This window comes from Taeniopygia guttata, chromosome 3, assembly GCF_048771995.1.
Source record: "Taeniopygia guttata chromosome 3, bTaeGut7.mat, whole genome shotgun sequence".
NCBI lineage: Eukaryota > Metazoa > Chordata > Aves > Passeriformes > Estrildidae > Taeniopygia > Taeniopygia guttata.
The window spans coordinates 66198965-66213115 of NC_133027.1; the positions used below are offsets into that span (position 1 = coordinate 66198965).

Consider the following 14151-nt stretch of genomic DNA (forward strand, 5'->3'; position numbering starts at 1 on the left):
CATCTCTGTATCCCAGAGCTACGTATGTTGTTCATATCTCTTTGCATCTAGTTAAGCATTGTGGGTTTTTTTTCATGGTCATTTCATTCCAAGTTTCTCCTCTTCAATACCTTCTTGCCACTGCAGTGTCCCTAAGCCTGGGTACAATCTCTCCCTTTACAGGCAGAGTGCACAGAGGCAGTGCTCTCATGTAATAGCGAATGACACCCAACAAGTCAATCAAATATTAACCTAAGACACTTGGTAAGCTCAAAATGTCTTTTGTACCACTCAACTGCACTCTTTCTTCAAATGGTTCCCTCTTTTGAGGTCAAAACACGCACCACAACCCACAGGCTAAGTATGTGTCTCCCTTCCCTTGGTGCTGTTGGCTCTTGTTGATTGCTCTTGCCTTCCACTGTGCTCTGGTTACCATTCCTCATTTGCTGTTTCTCCTACATAACCACTTCCCAGCAAGGTCCTTGTGCTTTTGGACAACACCCTTTTCTCCCTATATCAACAATTGTAATACAAATTATAATTGCATTGTGGGTCAATTTTTTGTTCATTTGGTTGGTGGGTTTTTTTTCCCCGATGGTGTCTGGATTGTCTTGTTGAAAACTCTTCTGGAGGTCATAGTCTAGCATATATCAAGACTTATATAAATTTGAAAAAACTTTAGAAGAAAAAACAGCACAAATACGTGGAATTGGAGGGCAGAAATCCTGCTTGTGATCCAAACAACTCCCTGTTACTTTTTTATCTGGAAAAAAGTGACTTCTCAAGAAACTGGAGTGTATTTCAATGTTTTATTTTGTGTTAATTACTTACAGTACACTTTTCTGTATTGGGTACTATGGGACAACTATTGCATACAATGAAGCATAGAAGGGTAACTTTTGCAGCCATAATTGTGCATTTACTTTGACATTCATCTGGCCTTTACTAAGCAAAACCTTCCCTCCCACACCATTTTGTGTGTGTTGCCCCCTCACCCTCCTCCAAACACAGTAGCAACTCCAAGCTCAGTTAGTTATAATGATTTTAAAGACAGTCTATCAGTAAATGGGAGATATGTCTCATCTGACTTCTGACAAAAATGGTACTTTCATCTTTGCATGATTGTGTATTATTTATTCATAGACAACAGTTGACTTTTAATCACAAGAGTACTTTGATGAACCTTTCCCAGGGCTTTTATATAGGACTGAATAGAAGGCTAATTGGCTTAGTTTCAGTGCATGTCACATCTCTGCTTCTTCTTTTGTTCTCAGTTTTTTGCGTTATTGTTTCCTCTGCCTGCTTTTGTGCAGAAGGGGAATCCTCTGAGACTGGCTATGTTTGTTTGTCATTACTGAAGCAACTCTTCCCTGCTGAAGGAAGCTTCCCATGAGTTTTTCTCAGCAAGGACCCCCTGGGCAGTAGGCAGCAGGACCTCCTGGGGATGTTTTAAGATTTTCTTTTTAGCTTTCAAGCTGTCTGGGTCTTGCTCAGTCTCAAACTGAAGGTTTTCCGTGGTTGCTGGGTTGTGTGGGATCTGGACATATAAGCCTGAACTTTGTGAGAATTAGTACACCATAAGCTTGATTCTTTTTCAGTCAACAGCTTCATAGAATATTTGTAGGTTTATTTAAACCAGTCTTTTTGGACTTTGCTGTTTACATAGAAAAACTGATGTGGTGCTGCAGAACCGTGGCCCCCACGGTACTTAGTGTACCTTGGGTTTTGCTACTGAATATGAAGAGACGTCCTGATGCCGCAATGAAAGGCAGTAGTAAGAGATCCAGGAACAAAGCACTATCCTTGCTCTTTCTACGTGAAATGATGCAAAGATTACCTAATGAAGTTTCCAGGATGGAAGAAAGATCTTATATTTCCTTTCCCGGTCCCTCCAAAAGTAATAAATTGGCAGCAAGCTGCTTTTACTTTGTGGGTATCATAATATATGGAAGTCAGGAATAGGTTCCTGTCTTCTGATCAGAATTGTGTTGTCAGTAGGAGTGCTTGAGATTTATTTCAGTTACAGCAAGGCGGACTTTCTTCTACCTTGTACCTGCTGAAATAAATTACCAGTTGACACTGGACTTACTGACTGTCTCGAGTGTATATTTCAGGAGCTCTATCTGTTTAACTAGACAAAAATAAGAAATAAACAGTGTAACTGCTCTTTCCCTCTGCAGAATTGACCCCTGAGGAGAAAGCCCTGAAGATTGCCAAAGCCATGCGTAAGCAGTCATCGGAGGTAAAAGAGAAATGGGAGAACCTAAATGCCAGTGCCAGTATCTGGCAGAAGCAAGTGGACAAAGCATTAGAAAAACTGAAAGACCTTCAGTGTGCCATGGATGACCTTGACGCTGATTTGAAGGAGGCTGAAAATGTGAGGAATGGCTGGAAACCTGTAGGAGACTTGCTCATAGATTCATTACCCGATCACATTGAGAAAACTACGGTAAGTGTAGAACTCCTGGAAAACACTTAGCTTGTTTGTGTGTCATACCTCTCCATTCTAGTCTCTCTAGTCATATTAGATATTTATACACTGTATGCTGAAATTCTCATGTGCAGCTTAAAGTCTTTAAAGATGGTATCTGAAGTCAAATAAAGTCCAGAGCTGGGCCACATTCCCAGTGTTGGCTGGGATTACATACACACACAGATCTGTTTGGCCATCAAATGTAACTCTCTTTTTAGAAAAACATTCAGAATTTTCTTAATCATACAGAAATAAATACATTGTTTTAATTTATGTTCCTTAACTTTCACAAACTAAACATGTCTATTGTCTATTTTTTTTGTATGAGCAAATTTACATTTGCTTTTACTTTAGCCTGGCTTCTCACCAGGATTATTTCAAACTGAAGAACACATACTACCCTATAATGTTGTTATGGGCAAACCAGTTCTTGCTGCCTGGGTTCCATGCAGGGCTCAGCATCCCAAGGCATGGCTGCTTTTGATGAGTAGTAATCATCCCCTGTTTAACCGCATGGATTAGGTAGGGACCTGGTAATGTAAAGGTCCCCAAGAAGGAATATCTTCTGACAGCATTGTCCAGAAAAGCTGACTGGAAACAGCATAGTGCAGTGAATATCATGGATTCCAGGAGAACCTGTGGGTATGCACATGTAGGTAGAGAAGATTGTAGTTTTGGGCAAATTTGGCATTTACTGCCAAGATTCTCTTTCACAAACACAGATTTTAATTTTTTAAGCTTAAGAATTAATATAGCAAAGCATTATAAGACCCTGGGGTTGTGAACCTGACCATCCATGTCTTCAGCATAGGATGCTGGTGTTAGAAGGATAAAATGGGCTACAACCAGGTTTCTGTAGATATTCTCTCTATGTATACAGTGTCTGTGAATTCACAGGGCTACATTATTTCACGTAAAGCAATGTGAGCATCCTCATTCTCCTAATTAAAGTGTTACTTTCAAGGTTAATGGAACTGAAATCTTTAAAACAAAGGCAGACAAAGGTGAGTTAATATCCAGACTGCTGTTGATTTGAAAAGAGTAATTAATCTCTTCCTTCTTCTCTTATATTTTAATATAGATACTAAAGCAAGAAATAAGACGCTAATGCTGAGTAGCTCCTTGTTCTCATGCTAAGAAGTGATTTGTCATATCTTAATGGGTTTTTCTGTAAAGTAGATGAAAGCAAAGTATTTCAGATTTTCATTGCTATGGAAAAACTGTAACATTTGCTGAAGGAATAGGGGCCTACTGACTGTCCAGAAACCCAGTGTTTCTTTCTTGGCAGTATATTCTTTCTGTTCCTTGGCCTAATGAGAGTGATTATTGAAGGGAGGTAAATAATTAAATTGTCCAAAGAAAATACTTTTTTTTCCAGCTGTTTTGGTCTTGTTTAATGATGTTTAATCAAACTGTTTATAGGATTGAGCACTTAAATGCTCACAGCAAGCAAGGCATTTCAAGCATTTTTTAAACTGTAACTAAACTTGCATCCATTTGTCTTAATACTATCTTTAGTTCAATTTGATTCAATAAACCTTTTACTTCTTTTTAGTCATTGTAATAGCTTTACTCTCTGGTTCTAATCAGGTAAAACATTTTACTCTTTTTCCTTAGAAGATACATTCCTTCATGCTTTGCTAGTTCAATAATAGTTTTTAAATTGAATTTTTGTCAGCTGCTTAATACTTGAAAACTATAGCTACTGAACAATTTTTTTCTTGAGAACAGTTGGCAGACTCTATGCTGCTCAAGCTCCTAATATAGCATTGTTTATTTCCTTTTGCAAAGAAAAGCTCTAAAGGCATACAGTGCCACAAAAAAATCCAATAAATTACTTTAGGGTAGCAATTGGCTTTTCGGGCATTTCAGTAAGTTTCATCCTGTTTTTCCTTAAAGGTGGATATGAGTGATACAGCAAGGATATTGAAGTGGGTGAACTTTCTTTGCTGAGAACTGACTTGTGTGCAGTTGTTTAGCATAAACTACCTCATTGGGCAGGTCAGCACCATGTGGAGTTTACACTTTTGTGCTTCTCAGATGTCAACTGAACATAAGTGTGTTTCTTACCCTTCTAGGCTTTTAGAGAAGAAATTGCTCCCATCAACTTAAAAGTTAAAACAGTGAATGATTTGTCCAGCCAGCTGTCTCCACTTGACCTTTATCCATCTTTAAAGATGTCTCGTCAATTGGATGATCTTAATATGCGGTGGAAACTTTTACAGGTATTCTTCTGATTATGTACAGTAGGTGTGGGAGGAGGGATGTTTCTCACTCTCCTGTTTACTGAAAAGATTCACTTATTACCAGTTGTTCATTACTTTTGTCACTAAGGTGTTATTCTGTTACTACCAATGCAACAAAAGAAGCTACATTTCCTGCTGTAGCTTGGCCAAAAGCTTTTCCTTTCAATCTATTTCAGCAGTTTATTTGAACAGGAAACTGCATTAAATTCTGGGAAATAGTGGGAACTATTGCTACTTTTTTTTTTTTTTAATGTCTTGTAGCAGTAGATTTTACTGCATAAATCTGTGTCACCAAAAACTGGTGTAAAAATTCCTGTTGTGTTTCCAGCTTGTATGAAAGCTGTTTTATTCAGTCTTTGAATGTTCAGTTTCTGTAGGAAATTTCACTTAAAGTGATTTAAGTTTTAGTAGAGCTATAACAAGACATATGCTATAGTAATTTAGCATAAAAAGCAGAAGAGGATATGTTTAGAGATTCATATTGCTTAGTTATGATTATTCTGCTTAAATGGTCTGAGAAAGGTAAATCCATGTGCCTGATTACAGCTGAAACTATACTTAGTTTCACAATGAATGATTTAGTGAAGTTTCTTACATCAGTTAAAAGTTCATTTATGAATTTTTGAAATTCCTCCTTTTCTTGTGTTTATTTTTGTAGGAAATACTTATCACATCTCTAATGAGGGCAGTGTGAATGAATTTTCAAAACCTAGGCACCAGTTTGTTGGCCAGTAATTTTGAATGAGTCACTCCTGACAGTCAAAGCTGTTATTGTGTTATATCAGATCTTTCCTTTCCTAATATAATTTGGTAGTGGGGTTTCTTTTCTTATTTTATTTGTCAGTTTTTGGGGCTTTTTTTGGGGGGGGATGGGGGGGAGTGTTGTGTGTGTCCTCTCAAATTTAGTTAACCAAGCAACCAAAGTACTGCTACTGCAGTTTCAGTTAAACTGAGGGACATCATGTCAGACAGTGAAACACTGTCTTCCAAAATGGTTCTGTGCTGGAAAGGCAGCATAAGATCAATGCAATCAAACTGAGACCTGCTGACTATGGGAATTTGGACAACAGAAGGGCTGGGAGGAGATCAGAAACTTCAGCAGCTAGCTGTAGTCACCACGAAACTACTGTTGTTCATTATTGATCTACAGTTCTCGCACCAGAACACTGCAAGATAGAAACATGATTCTCATTAAGATGAAAGAAAAATATGTAGCCTTGTATAGGTGGATGTCAAATAATTGCTGTGACACACAAATAAGTTGATTTCACTAGAAGAAATGTAAGCAAGTGATTTTCTTATCATGACCTTGGTGTTCCAATGTAGATTCTGATTGTTTATGTTTATGTGTAGGTATCTGTAGAGGATCGCCTTAAACAGTTACAGGAGGCACACCGAGATTTTGGACCTGCATCACAGCATTTTCTTTCCAGTAAGTTCCTTGAATTAATAGTGCATGTAAGATATGATGGCTTTCTCAAATGCTGACTAATCTTTACTCCATGTTTCCCTATGGCTTGAGGAAGTTCCTCTTCCATTATATTATCTCCTTGTTTTTGTAGATGTGTTTCATCTTCATAACTTCATTGAGATTTTGACTAGTGTGCTTCCCGCTCTGTCTTTCTGAGATGGTTGTGCCGTCATTGCTTTATTCTTTGTTGTCTGCTGCAGAGTCTGACTAGTGACTGTTCCAGAATCTTTGCATGCTCGTGACCACATCTTTTCATCCTTTGCCAACTCTTTCTTCCATTTCCTTTTGCTTCCACATTTGCTGGGATGGCACAAAGGAAGAGCTCCCTGGATTTTTCTTTTTTTTAAAGGCTCTGTGTCATACATTCCTGGAACTTCAAGCAAAGGGCTGGGAAAACCAAACATGCATTACTTCCTCAGGACCTATCCTTGCATCTTTTTAATAAAAATTTCAGAGGTGTAAGCATATAATCTCATATCTACTAAGAAGTCAAAAGCTGCATTGATATAATTGTTATGCATAGGTTGTGGTATTGAGGTTCATGTTGGTTTCCCAATGTTCCAGCCTACCTGCCATCATCAGAGCTAGTGATACAGAATTTTAACCCCATCACCTCTCCAGTTTTTAACTGAGAGCTTCTATAAAAAAGATAACATTATTGCAGGAGTTGAGAAGTCAACATAAAAATGAGCAGATCTTTTGCAGCTATTCTGAAGTAGTGTATGACACTGTATAGCTAATATAATTTAAATCACTAAATAAATCTTGATTTTCTTTTTCTTGACTTATGTTATAACCATGTTCTTATTTTGAATCGACAGTTGGTTTTTCAGTAAACCAAATGCAGTGTATATAAAATATTGCAGCTGTTATGCAAACCAGCAATTCCTAGAGCCATTTCATCCTTTTTTTTTAAATTGACAGAACAAACAAACAACTTTAAAAGTATAGAATTTATTTCTTTTTTAAAGCCTATTAGAAATATTGCATACTGTTGCCACAGTGGTTTTGTAGCTCTTCTAGACTGAAACTTGTAACCTGATCAGTACATCTATGTAATACCTTGTTAAAAAGATTACAGAGTGCTACCTTTGGCACTGCTAAAGAATGACAGATTAACTGTTTTTAAGACTAGTCAGTCTAGTCTCTGTAAATAAAACAGATTAGGAAGTAATGTAGAAGTTGTTTCTCAGAATCTGGCTCTCTTATTCTAGTTGAGGGAGAATCAATGGAAGAGACCACATATAAAACTTGCCAGGAAAGGTTGGCTGGTTTTGTTTGTCTTGGCCTGGATAATTTCCTTGAATTGGCTTACAACATGCCACAATAAAACACCATGTTCACAAGTCTGAGTGGTGAACTGGCTTTGTTGCTGGTTAAAACATTAAAAGAATATGTCCACAGAGACTATGCAGTGCCTTATCAGCATTCCTCAGCTGTGTTTAGGAAATATTCTTCAGGCTTAAGGAGATATTCAGTTAATGTTACATACCAAAGTAAAAAAGGGGAAGTTTCCAGGATGGTTTGCATCCACCACAAAGAATTACAGCTAAGTAATACAGTTTTGGAAAAACAAATAATATGTAGATATTCATTTAAACCATTTGTTAAAAGCAACATCTTTACCCACATCAACTACAACTGAAGCATCTTAAAAAAAAACAACCAAACAAAAAAAACCCAACCAAACATTTTCTAGAGCTTTAATAAGACAGAATTAAAGAACTTACACCTACAACTTTATATAGTGTCTGGTAAATGTAAGTCAGGGACAGAAAATTCAGAAGTAAAATAATAATAGAAAAAAAATAAATCTGGAAAGTTGAAGGCTTTATCCTGACATGTTGAAAGACTGTGTATTCTAAATCAAAAATTTCAAACCTTTTTAGCAGCAATAAGTGACTTCTAGCTGTGAGGAGCAAATAGAGTAGTAGTCTGAATAAAACAATCTCAAACTCCTAAGGCTGCGATTGATTATATATGTATGTCTTCTGCAAATCTTTATTTCCAAAGCTGAACTTCTGAATTAAAGGGCAGGTTTTTATCTGTGCTTGTCTGACAGCAGCTGTTTTCAGTTTACCTCACTTACCTGTTACTCTTCCTCCAAATACTAACAAGGAACCATAACTTGCCATCATACCATTTTCAACTGACTATATTCCAGTTATCATGTAATCAGGATTTTTTTTCTAGCAAGGCACCTATTTCTGGCTGTTCATTAGATTCACAGAATGATGGAGTAGCCCCATTTGAAAGGGACTGACCTCAAAAGATCATGTAGTCCAACCTTTTGTGGGAAATGGAGCCTAGATGAGATTATCCAGCACCCTGGTTCCACCCCTGTTAGTCCAGTGATTTAATCTCTGCAGTGGCTAGAAATATTTCTTTGCTAAAAAAGACACAGTGCAGCATTTGAGACTACTGTTTCACTTCTTGGAACACCAATTCACTTCTTGGAATACCACCTGCAGACCATCACTATGAAAGGGCTTCAAAATCTTTTTAAAGACTACCAGCTATATATTAGCCCTTCATAAAATGTTCTGTGTTATGAGTCTGAGGTAAAGCTGTATTAGTAAGCCACTGCAATCTACAATCCCTCTTTTTGAGGGATTTGTCCCCTCCAATCATTGGGAGGCAGAATTTGGTTGATTTGTTTTTCAGTGCTTTTGAGATGGAAGGTAAACAATTTTCAAGTTAGTACTGATCAGAAAATTTTATGCATCCCTAACACAGATAAAGGTGAAGAATCCTTATAATGCATTATTCCTTGCAAAAAAATTGCTTTTTGCTGCCTTCTGCCTTTAGAAATAGTAACTTGATTTTTCTATAATAATATTAACTTTTTTTCCCAAGGCTGACAATCCACTACTCTCTGTTTTGTTTCTTGTATGCTTTCTAAGACAAATCCATGAACATGTTCCCTAACAGCTTATGTCTCCAGTGGCCTGCTCAAAGCATCTCTCAGCCATACTAATATCTGCAGACCTGCTGGTGAATGCCAAGTTGAGAACTACTATGTTCAGTTTTCATCAGTGATTTTTAAAAGATGATGGTAATCTCATTTTCCAGACTTTCCTACAGCAGAGATCTAGCAATGTTTTACAAAGTTTGTTCCCAAATAAAAAGAATATGACTTGTTCCATAATAATAGGTAATTTAATTGATTAGATTACATTTAGTTCATATTCATGTCTGTGGAGAATATCTATAGCTGTCACAGCAAATAAATTGTAGTTAAGGAAATTCTTACTTAGCTGACATAATTCATTTACTAGAACAGGAACCACCATAGGTGCCAAATTGCAACACTACAGAATGAAACTCTAAAGCTGATGGCCACCTGCACACCTGCACCTATCAGGTTGATTTTACTTTTTTTTTTTTTAATTTATGAAGGCCTAAGGATTATTTTTAGAAAATAATAGGTCTGCTTGAGCATTTAGCCTTTACTATGTTTTTTCTTATTTACGTCTTTATTGCAAATATTACCTTCTTCTTCAAATAAAGTTAGAATTTTCTCTTTTTTGTTTCCAGTAAGGAAAGTGGTTTACTTTATTTCCCTAATTTATGGAATAGTCTTCCAAGTTAATCTGTCTTTCAGTGCATAAATATTTCTTAAATTATAAACCGTGATATTTTGTGTGGTTTAGGAAGAGGTCACAGCCATGAAACCCTTGGACACCAGCCAGCTGATAGCAGGGCAAGACCTATCTCTGTGTAGCTGCAATAGCCTATGGGGCTTTTACAGCTTGTAAGGCTTCACTGCAATTTAGAGAGGTCTTTAGGGAAGAGGAGTTACTTTCAAGTGGATTTTTTTTTTTTCCCCAGAGAGGGATGAATCCTAAAGTGGGCCAAGTTTGCAGGAAATTACATTAATTGAGAGTTTAATTACTTGAGATCCAGTGTGGATCAAAGCTGTGTCTCATTTTACCAGGGCTCTAAATAGGGGCTGTTAGGACCCGAGAGCAGGTGCTCTGTGTCAGGGGCACTGACGTGTGTGTGCAGTGTAAATTCATCTCATTGTGGTGATCACTTGTTCCTGCCTGTTCTTTCAATCTCTGCTTCCACAGCGAAACTAGTGCAAGGAATATTTTCATGCTGTAACCCTAATTACCCAGGCACTAGTCTGGTAATTTCTGATATGTGTACCTATGACTTCTCAGTAAATAGCTATTTTTAAGTTGAGCACTAAAAGTCCTGTTGGCCTGAACAGGCCTTTTATCTCTTGGGATGTTTAGGTCAGCAGAGTTGCAGTGTCCTGTATGACTTCATGCTTTTTTCAACTCAATGTGCAGAAACCTTCCTGATATTGTGGATGATATCTTATTTCCATAAATTCTGCAAAGATTATAGTTCTTTGTCAAGAAGTGCTAAGACAGGTTTTAATTGTTTGGTTTTTTTTTCTTGGCCATACAGTGTCAATCAATATTAATTTGAGTTGCAAATAGGAACTAAGGGTTGTAACTAATAAAAACAAGGTTGCTGTTTCTTCTTCTTCTGTTGCAGAGCATTATTTATACTAGTGGAATAATTTATTTTAAAGGCATAAACTGATAATAATCCTATAAAGGTAGGAAGACAAGTGTCTGCAGTTTCCCTAAATGCCTAGCTTGCTTGCTCAGAATTTATCATCCTTCTTTGAAGTAGAATCATCACATTTGTTTTATTTCCAGCATGGCATCAAATAGATGCCTGTAATCATCCTGATAGATTGCCATAATTTTCTTCTGCTGCTTTTCTAATTACTGAATGTTGTATGGGAAATATTAATTATTTCCATTTAATTTATTATAACCATATTAATTACAAAACAAATAAAAGATAGATTTTTAAAATATGACAGGTGCTTTCTAATAACAACCTTCTATTTATTTCCTCAGCCTCAGTGCAGTTTCCATGGCAGAGATCTGTTTCGCATAACAAAGTGCCCTATTATATCAAGTAAGTTTGCCTTGATTCTATTTTTCTTAAGTATAACAGAGGGTCCTATCACCATAACCTAGCAGAAAAACATAGGTACTAAGTCATTGCCAGAAATGCTATTGAGAGTTTCTCCATGTAGTGTTATGCTGACTATACTGTAAAGTCATGTTTATTGATTTGCATGCTATATAATTTAGAAATACATAAAAACAAGTCACTAACAAACCTGAATAAGAACTTCACTCACATAAGAAACAGCAGAGGCACTCCAGTGTAATACTAAAGCAGGATAGTGGTGACTAATATCTATTGAGCCCGTTCCTCATTTTGTGCAAAATTGCTTTGTAAATAGGCAGGCCTTGTCTGTTCTTTTGCCATAAAAACTTTATGGTAGTTTTTATAGTAATTGATATTAAGGTAAATTTTACTCAGATATAAATATTTACAAAAATTTTACAAATACCTTGATTACCAAGAGGAATGGTTGAGCTATTTATTTTGAAAGTAATAAGGAATACCTAAGTTAGAGGTGTGGAGATCTTGATGTGTTCTACAAAGAGCAATCCCTAACTTTGCTTTTCATACTCTACTAGTGTTTATTTTGTTTGCCTGTACTTTTAAGGTCAAATATTGCAACTTTGAGAGGGGGATAGGTCTTTGCTAGAAAGGTAAATGAAATTTTAAGGTACAGTGTATAAGCGAGACCCAGAGTAGTTCATTTTAGGCTGAAGGAAATCTATGTTTAAAATGTTATCAGTTTGGGTTTGGGAGAAGAGTAGGGTTTTTAAGTCTGTAGGATGACTGTGAATTGGCCCTGAAGATAGTTCATTTTAAAAGAACTTGAGGATGTTTTTACTATTGCATGTTGCTTGTAACTCTGAGAGCCACATTTTGTGCTTCAAACAATTTACAAGTACTTGAGAGCTTTGAAAAGCGGGTAGCAATAAATCTGTCGATCAAACCTGTTAGCATTCTTGAGATGTGACAGTTTTTATACTGTCATATGAAAATTAATTTCTTTAAAGGGCCTGAGTAGGTAACCAGAAAAAGCAAAAACCTGCTATGAACATCCTTGAATTCTCTACAAAAGCATTTGTGTTTCTGCTCAAAAGTTTTGCAAGAGGCAGCAAAAACTGAGACACGCTGGGGAAGAGGTTACTACCTCCTTCCCAATGGAAGAAGAGAGGGCAGAAGTTGAATGTGGAGGCACATTCGCTGCTCTGACTCAGGCAGAGGTGCTGTTAAAATGATCACACCTGCAGTGGTAATTCAAAGAAAATGCTGATATAGAAAACAAGAGGAAAACTGCCCTAAACTTGTCTTTTTTTTTTTTTTTTTTTTTTTTTTTTGTGGGTATGTCCTTAGTGGACACTGGAAGATTTGTTACCTGTTCTACCTTATCAGAGTCAATAGCTGGAGTTGGGGGCATGAGTTGGCCTCAGAGGGTTCTGTGGAGCTCACCAGGTCATTCAGAGTTGTGGAACAGAGGAACAGATGGAACAAACTAAGATACACCTTCTGATCTGTGCTGAGCAAAGCAAAGATTTTAAACTTGATTATTTCATATGTATATCTTTTTTTTTCTTATCTAATACATTCTTCTGAGTTTCTGAGAGTCTCTCTTACCCTACCTCAGCAAAAGTTCAGTTTTTGAGAAATCTTTTTTTTTCTTTTTTTTTTCCCGTTGTGGGTTCAGAAAAAAACCTTTCCAATATGTGCACTAGGTGCAATCCTTCAAGCACACCAGTTGGTGGCCCAGTATCCCCTGGGACAGGCCTTGCTCCCATAGTAGTGTGTTGGTGGCCCTAGAGCTTGATTGTAGAATGAAGCCTGTTGGGGCTCAGAAACAAGCCCCAGCATCTCTTAGAAATTGTTTTTAATGGTCTTTCACAGAAAGTTTGGTAGGGGGGCAGAAGTTCTATGAAGGTCGAGTTCTTTATAGTAGCAGAGAATTCTTTTATTTTCAGGATGGCTTTAATGAAGTCAACAGAATTAACTACTGTGTCTCAATATGCAGCTCAGAGAGAGATTTCAGAAAGATTGTTGAAAGCAGGGAAAGATTACTGGAAAAGTCTTATTTGAGTTGCAGTAGTTAATCTCTCAATTGCATATATGGTGCTAAAGCAATGTCTTGATTCTTGTGTCTTGATAAAGAGCAATGGCACATGTAACTAGTAGGATTTATTTTTTTAAAGAAACTTGAGGGTTTCAGTAACTTCACAGTCTGGAAAGCAGATTGCCTTTGAAATTTCCTACATTTTTTTATTTCTTACTGATATAAACATTGTTTTCAGCAGCATCTAGATTAGTCAGAGAATTGTGGAAGACAAAGAAGAAAACAGCTGATTCTGAACTTCATTTGCTTTGTTGTGATGAGGCTGGAGAGTACTCTTGGGTTTAAATACCCTTTAAAATCTTTGTCTGTTACCTAATTTTAGACACAGTTTAAAGAAGAGAGAAAAACAATACTGATATGAAAAACTTATTCGTTTGGAATGATTACTAGAGTAAGACAATTCAAGAGAACAGTCAATAAGATTTAATTATTTTTTATATATAGAAAGGCTAGGAAAGGGGGAGAAACTGATTAAATTTTTTTTTTAAATTATACTACCGTCTTTCAATGAGTTGCCTTTGATGTAAAGCACAGCGTGAGTAGAAGGAACAGTTGCAATAAGTCTCAAAAACTTTATCATTTGAGAGCAACTGACTGTATTTACAAGAAGACTTCTGTGTTCAGAGGGAAGATTTAAGATGCCAGTTGTTCATTTTAGGGTATAGCAGAACAAGGATAATAAAAGTATGATTGGTGGCTGAAAAATGAGAAGTTTTAAAAATTAATTTTGAAAGGGAAATAAATGTTAATTGAAATCAGGTAACTTAAATTCTGAATAAGAACACTTTTAAATTCTGAATAAGAGCAACCATGAATTTATGACTTTACTTCATTTTGATAGCTTTTTGTCTGTGTCCTTGAATGAGAAATGTTAAATATTCAGAAAGTCACGTAGCTGCAGATTATAACGTAGTTGTACCTGTGTTGAGTATTTGGGAAA

The 14151-nt window shown here is 36.6% G+C and overlaps 1 protein-coding gene across 10 annotated transcripts in view; it reads left to right on the top strand.

Annotated features, from left to right (window-relative positions):
- The window catches only part of UTRN (utrophin), a 523567-nt gene that overhangs the window by 259941 nt on the left and 249475 nt on the right, over window positions 1–14151 (top strand). For all 10 annotated transcript variants that reach the window (XM_030268143.4, XM_072927046.1, XM_072927038.1 and 7 more), the window contains 4 exons: window positions 2160–2428; window positions 4531–4677; window positions 6052–6130; window positions 11053–11113. In XM_030268143.4, the coding sequence (XP_030124003.4) occupies window positions 2160–2428; window positions 4531–4677; window positions 6052–6130; window positions 11053–11113 (556 nt within the window). The remainder of the gene's footprint in view (window positions 1–2159; window positions 2429–4530; window positions 4678–6051; window positions 6131–11052; window positions 11114–14151) is intronic.